Source organism: Triplophysa rosa, unplaced genomic scaffold (genome assembly GCF_024868665.1).
Source record: "Triplophysa rosa unplaced genomic scaffold, Trosa_1v2 scaffold417_ERROPOS45129+, whole genome shotgun sequence".
Classification (NCBI taxonomy): Eukaryota; Metazoa; Chordata; class Actinopteri; order Cypriniformes; family Nemacheilidae; genus Triplophysa; species Triplophysa rosa.
In genome coordinates this window covers 4425-11549 of record NW_026634421.1, presented here as the reverse complement: position 1 = coordinate 11549, position 7125 = coordinate 4425, and the positions used below count along the sequence as shown (strand labels likewise).

The window sequence follows — 7125 nt, the reverse complement described above, 5'->3', positions numbered from 1 at the left end:
GCTCATCAGATGCGTAGGCTCTGAAGAACAAAAGGTGAATGAATGAGCACGCCGGCTTCCCTCTTATACCCGGACATCCGGGAAGGAGCCCGGCATGCAAATTTCATTCGCCAATTTTCATTGGCCTTTTCTAAATACTCAGAAGATGATAGGTTCTCAAGACAAACCCCATTCTGTCGGTTCGACACAACGTCGAGAGACCGACAGAAAGGGAAATTAAGGTTCTAACCAAATTAGAAGAAGGAGGACATAAAGCCTCGAAGGCAAAGTTAAAGTATTGCCTTCCCTAAGTAGAGTACTTGGGAAGATTGAGTGCATATAAAACCAAAGCAATATCACAAAGCCAGTTAGAGGGAATTAGCAAAGTACCACTTCCTCAAACTGTTGATCAAATGATGACATTCCTGGGCATGACTGGGTTCAGCTCAGACTGGATAGAGGATTATGCAATAAAAACTGCCCCGTTGAGAGCCCTGATGAAGCAGGCAGGACAAAAAATTTGAGCGCCCCACTTACATGGAACAGTGATGCTACAATAGCATTTGAGTCATTTAAACGAGAACTGCAAATTGCTCCAGCTCTGACGAACCCTGATTATACGAAACCCTTTCACCTGTATGTGGCTAATAGAAAAGAAGGATATGCTTCTGCAGTATTGATGCAAGAAAGCGGAAAACAGCCCATCACCATATAGCACAAAACTGGATAGTGTAGCACAGGGATATCCCCCTTGTTATCAAGGACTTGTTGCTGTATATTATGCTTATGAGAAGGCTTCTACTTTGACTATGGGATATCTGTAACTATATATGCGCATCACAAGGTGGTTGAAATGTTGGAACAGGGCAGATTTCTTTTGACACAGGATAGAAGTTTGGCATAATCAACTCTTTTAACATATCCAGATGTAATGATAAAACATTGTACTACTGAAAATCCACCGAATAACATACCTTTGGAAAATGAGGGCACTCCACATGATTGTGTTGCTGAATCATTAGCTTTCACCCGTCTTAGACCAGACTTAGAGTCTACACCAGTAATGCATGCTGAAGCTGATTATTTTGTGGATGGCTCTTGTTTCAGAGACTATCTGGGAAATCATGCTGGTTTTTCTGTGGTTAAGCGAAAAGGAGATGGATTTGTACCTGTGATTTCTCAACATTGTGAGCAACCTTGCTCCACACAACTGGCTGAATTGAAAGCTTTAACCGCAGCTTGTCAGTTGGCTTGGATTTAAAAAGAGTGACGGTACCCCAATACAACATGCAGAGCAAATTGTACAGTTGATTTCTGCAATGATGCAACCAAAACTTGTATCCATTGTTAAGTGTCAAGCACACAAAAAGGGAAATTATTTTGTAATACTTGGAAACAATGCTGCTGATGCTGAGGCTAGAAAAGTTTCAGGGTGCCAAACTGCTGTAATGGCTCCCGTGGTATTAGTACAACCCGAGCCCCGAATTACAGACCATGCTCGCATACAGGAGCAGGCAAGTGCTGTCGAACAGTCAGTGTGGCAGCAAAGGGCCACAAGATATGTAAATGGAGTATGGCGATCTCATGAAGGACTAATAATTGCACCGCATGCCCTATTGACTAATTTCAGAGACACAAGGGTTTGATCATTGCGGTCGAAATGAGATACTTCGAAAAATCAAGCAACAAGGATATTGGTCACCCTATTTGCAAGCAACTGTGGATGATTACCTAACAGGATGTGACATTTGTCCTCCGAACAATGTTAGGAAAGGGACTTCAGCACCCTGAACATCCCTGTACCTGAGGGACCTTTTAAACACTTAGTAATGGACTATGTTGACATGATCAAATCAGTCAGAGGAAAAAGATACATGCTGGTAATTATAGACAGATTCAGTACATGGGTGGAAGCTGTGCCATCAGCAGACCAGGGCTCTGGGACTGTGATTAAGTTTTTAACGAGAGAAGTGATCCCCAGGTTTGGAATTACATCTGAGATCAGTTCGGGAAACGGCTCTTCGTTTATTCAAAGAACTGTAAAAACTGTCTTGCAACAATTGCGAATAAAACAGCGGCTAGGCTGCATTTATCATCCCCAAAGCCAGGGAATGGTGGAGAAGGCCAATGGGACTTTAAATGCAAAGATAAACAAGATCTGTGCAGTAGGGCTGTAGTCAAGTCCACCGTTGTTGAGTCCAAGACAAGTCCAAGTCCAAACAGGTTCGAGTCCAAGTCAAGTCCAAGTCCAAAGAGGTTCGAGTCCAAGTCAAGACCGAGTCCAATTGAGACAGTCAAGACAGATACAGAAAAAAATCACTACAATCAACTACAAGACCGCATACTTAACTATTGAGAATTTTTGTGATGCAAGAGACAGCATATCTTCTATTTTCATTATTGGTAATGATCAAAAAGACAATTTTATTTGACCTTAAAATAAGGTAATTTTATTTACTTTAGGTATAGCACTAAAGTCACAAAGCCGAAGTGTAACTTCAAAATTTTTTTATTGAAGTCTAACAATCCTATTCTGCCAATAGAAAATGTAACAAATAACCAGCAAACACTTGAATAGGTTCCCATTCTTGAACTTATGACTTAGTGTCCCCAAAGTAACCAACCCCCCCACTTTTTTAAAGAACTTTTTAACACCTTTGTGTGTGTGCGTGTGTGCGCCTGCCCGTGCGTGTTCGATAGAGGAGCTGCCAGAAAGAGCAGAGGCCCCACGGCTCGTTTAAAAGCACGTTTCAGTGCCCATACTTAAATAACATGTTCATATCGAAATGACAATAAAAATACGATCAATCTTATCTTGAAGCCCTACTTTCTAAACTCATAACTACTTTCTAAAAATATTCAAATGCATTAACTTACCTCTCATTGTGATGCCTTTGCAGGTTTCTTACAGAATTGGGTGTTGTCCCACAGGTTTCGGAGAAAGTTTTGTTGCAAAAAGTTTCCTTTTACAGTAAGTACACTGTCGATAAATTCTTTATGGTTTGTAAAACCAAATGTTATTATGCCGCTGCTCGCTGACATCGTGCCTGATGAATGATTGATGCTGTTCAGTTCGCGCCGCAGACAAATCGTTCATTTGAACCGGTTCATTATTTTAAGTGAACCGGTCGAACCATTTCACCTGAATTGTTCGCGTTTAGCGTCTCCCGTAAACACTTAATATTACTCACAAATTAATTCAGTTCTTCACTTTCTGGCATGCATGACAGTCCCGAGGACTTGAACCAATATACCGGAGTTATTTTGTTACACTAACAGCACACACTGAACTGAACTGCTTTGTGAAGAGAGAACTTATGAACACGCGCGGCTCTCGTTCTTGAGTCGAGAGTCGGCAACAGTTTTCAGATCACAAGAAGCATGCTCTATCAATGTTTTGTTTTGAAGGAGAAAAAATATATATACTGTATATATCTGGACTCGGTCGAGACCAATGACCAAGTCCGAGTGCAAATACCAACAAGTCCAAGACAAGTCCGAGATCATAAAAAAAAACGTCTCGAGTCTGTACTCGAGTACTACAGCACTACTGTGCAGATACAAAATTGAACTGGGTAGATGCTTTACTGCTGGCACTAATGAACTATCGCATGCAAACTAACAGAAGCACAATCTGACCCCACATGAAATGCTCATGGGCAGACCTATGCCAGTGCCATACTTAAGGGGTCCCTATGATGGACCGCCTTTGGAACAATTGCAAGTTGAATTAAGAACTTACATGAAACAATTAACTGCTATACATGAGGCTATATATTCGCAGGAGCAGCGCTGAGGGCCCAGAGAGGACGAAGAAGCTCCATGTGCAATCGTTCCTGGAGACAAAGTCTGAGGGTCTTCAGAAAGAGATGGAATGAGCCACGGAGAGAAGGGCCTTACACAGTCATACCAGTAACACCAACAACGGTACAAGTGGAAGGGAGAAACACCTGGTACCACCTGAACCATTGCACCAGAGTACCACAACTCCATCGACGAGATCCTGAACAAGCAAACGAAGAAGCTGAGGAACTATCAGAGACTTCAGACGAAAGACAGAGCCAAGATGATAGTCAGAGGACCCCCGAGAGGGTTCGAGCCCGCTCCAGAGACACCTAGTGCAGCTGCGAGACAACAGGAGCAGCTCCCACAGCACGAGCCAGAGCAGAGGCCGCGAACGGGGCAGGAGCCAGACCAGATCAGAGAACACAGACAACCGACTGAGCATGCTGGCAGGACTGTATACGATCCTGACATACATGGAGAACATAGTGCAACTCAAGATATCCACCATAGACAGGAACCAGACACCACCCCGAACCAGACAAGCGACAGGGAACCACGGCCAGGCCCAAGTCGGGAGGGAGATACAGGAAATTCTGATCACGATATTGCTACTGATGACCCTAGTACAGACCATACCACAGACCCAAGGGTACCCATCCCAGAATTATCTCTTGAACAACTACTGGCAGCAGACCTGCCAACACTCGATTTGTCAGACCTCAGGTGGTCACCCCCAGACTTCGACTTGTGATGAACTGCCCCAGTATGAGAGACTTTGGGACATTGGCATTCACAATGAGTGGTATAGGTGGGCACGTTTTACAGTGGAACAGTCTTACATGGACAGTTGTGTGTTTTGCACCCCTTCACCATTGAGCAAACTCATTGTTGTGCCAAACCCATATGACTATAGACACTGCTCTGGACATTACACAAAACAGTGTACTAAAACGAAAGACACTATTCCCTTTTGCTATGCAGAGTGCTTAGCCCTGGCAGGACGAGAAAACAGGGAACGCTACTATACTCATCCATTGTGGGGAGAGGAGTGTATGAGCATTGATGTAAACCTGCCAACAAACATTACTGAAGTTCCAGCTGTTTATGATATAGATTACACAATATGATTACAATATGAATGCTTTAATGGTACAAAGAAAGATGATGGAATTAATGTGGGATTCTTTGAAGGAAATTGCATAACTATTTGGCATTTGGATAATATCACGCGAGGCTAAAAGAGTATTAAAAGACATTGGCGTAATAAGTTTGCTTCAGCCACATTCACAGATAACTTCACAGTGATAGGTTGGGAAAACTGCCCAAATATGACAACAGGATGGCCATTAATCGAATATTACCAAACCCAAGCTAATGCTATTGCTGACTATTTCTGGTTATGTGGAGGAAGCAAACTAAGGCCAACATTGCCAGAAAAATGGATAGGTTTATGTGCAAGAGTAAAACAAATACAAGATGTGACTATGATTACATGGGACCCAAATGAAAGAGTAAAAAGTAAGCCCAAGCATAATATAACGAAAAGAGCCTACTAAAGTGACCCAAATGTTTATCTGGATGCTATTGGTCAACCTAGAAATATTCCACACCAATTTAAAGCAAGATATGAGGTGAAATCTGGATTTGAATCTATCCTTGTATGGATAACCCCAAATAAGAACACAGAATGGATTAATTATCTGTATTACAATCAGCAAAGGTTTATTAATTTTACAAATTATGCACTTGAAGCGCTTGGAGGACAATTAGCCGCAACAAGTAAAATGGCCTGGCAAAATCGCTCGATGACATGACCAGCAAATTGGGCACTATTTTCTCTAATAAATTAGAAGCTGTCGCACCTATGAAGTCAAAAAAGATTAATGAGAAAAACGCAGCACCATGGTACAATAGCACCACTCGCGCCCTTAAAAGAGAAACACGTAAACTGGAGCGCAAATGGAAACAAACCCAATTAGAGGTCTTTAAAATTGCGTGGAAAGAGAGCGCAAACTGTTATAAAAAGGCACTAAAAGCAGCAAAGGCTGAGCACCTCCGTAACCTCATAGAAACTAACAAAAACAATCCAAGGTTTTTATTTTATACAGTTGCTAAACTAACAAATAAACAGACTTCACCTGACCTGGGTATTCCGCCGCACCTTGGTAGCAATGATTTGATGAATTTTTTTACAGAGAAAATCGAAAACATATGAGACAAAATAGTAAAAACTCAACCTCCAAGTCTGTCCTATAAATTAGTACCAACCATCGCCCCAAAAGAAAGGCTACAGTGTTTTTTACCTATAAAACAGGAAGATTTAATTAAACTTATTGCAACATCTAAACCTACAACTTGCTTATTAGACCCCATACCAACTAAATTATTAAAAGAGTTATTACCTGTTGCAATTGAGCCCATTTATAACATTATCAACTCGTCAATTAATCTAGGCCATGTCCCAGGAGCCTTTAAACTGGCCGTCATTAAGCCTCTTATCAAGAAACCAAACTTAGACCCCAATGAACTAGGAAACTATAGACCGATTTCAAATCTCCCTTTCCTGTCTAAAATACTAGAAAAAGTAGTGTCCACTCAGTTGTGCTCTTTCTTACAAAATAATGACATACACGAAAAATTCCAGTCAGGCTTTAGACCGCATCATAGTACTGAAACTGCGCTCGTTAAAATTACAAACGACCTGCTTATAGCATCAGATAAAGGTAACATCTCACTCCTAGTCCTGCTTGACCTTAGTGCTGCGTTCGATACTGTAGACCATAAAATACTTCTAGATCGCTTACACAATTATACCGGTATTCAGGGACAGGCACTACAATGGTTCAGATCTTACTTATCAGACAGACATCAATTTGTCCATTTAAATGGGGAATCATCAAATCTAACGCAAGTAAATTATGGATTACCTCAGGGATCGGTTTTAGGACCCTTGCTATTCTCCATATACATGCTGCCCCTTGGAAACATTATTAGAAAACATGGAATTAGCTTCCACTGTTATGCAGATGATACTCAGCTATATATCTCATCAAGACCAGATGATTCCTTCCAACTATCCAAATTGGCAGAGTGCATCGACGATATAAAGCATTGGATGACTTGTAATTTCCTTCTTTTAAATTCTAATAAAACAGAAATATTACTTATCGGACCAAAGACACGTGAGCAGAATATTTCGGATTATGACCTGCAAATTGAAGGCTGCACTGTTACTCCAACAAATACAGTTAAAGACCTTGGCGTTATATTAGACAGCAACCTGTCATTTAAAAATCACATCTCAAATGTCACAAAAACAGCCTTCTTCCACCTTAGAAATGTTGCCAAATTGCGAAATAT

General features: G+C 41.3%; 1 protein-coding gene across 4 annotated transcripts in view; it reads left to right on the top strand.

The window, feature by feature from the left end:
* The window catches only part of LOC130550742 (uncharacterized), a 54770-nt gene extending 47910 nt beyond the window's left edge, over positions 1-6860 (top strand). For all 4 annotated transcript variants that reach the window (XM_057328243.1, XM_057328244.1, XM_057328246.1 and 1 more), the window contains 2 exons: positions 2880-2950; positions 3764-6860. In XM_057328243.1, the coding sequence (XP_057184226.1) occupies positions 2880-2950; positions 3764-4098 (406 nt within the window). In that variant the 3' untranslated portion in view covers positions 4099-6860. The remainder of the gene's footprint in view (positions 1-2879; positions 2951-3763) is intronic.
* Positions 6861-7125: the final 265 nt, after the last annotated feature.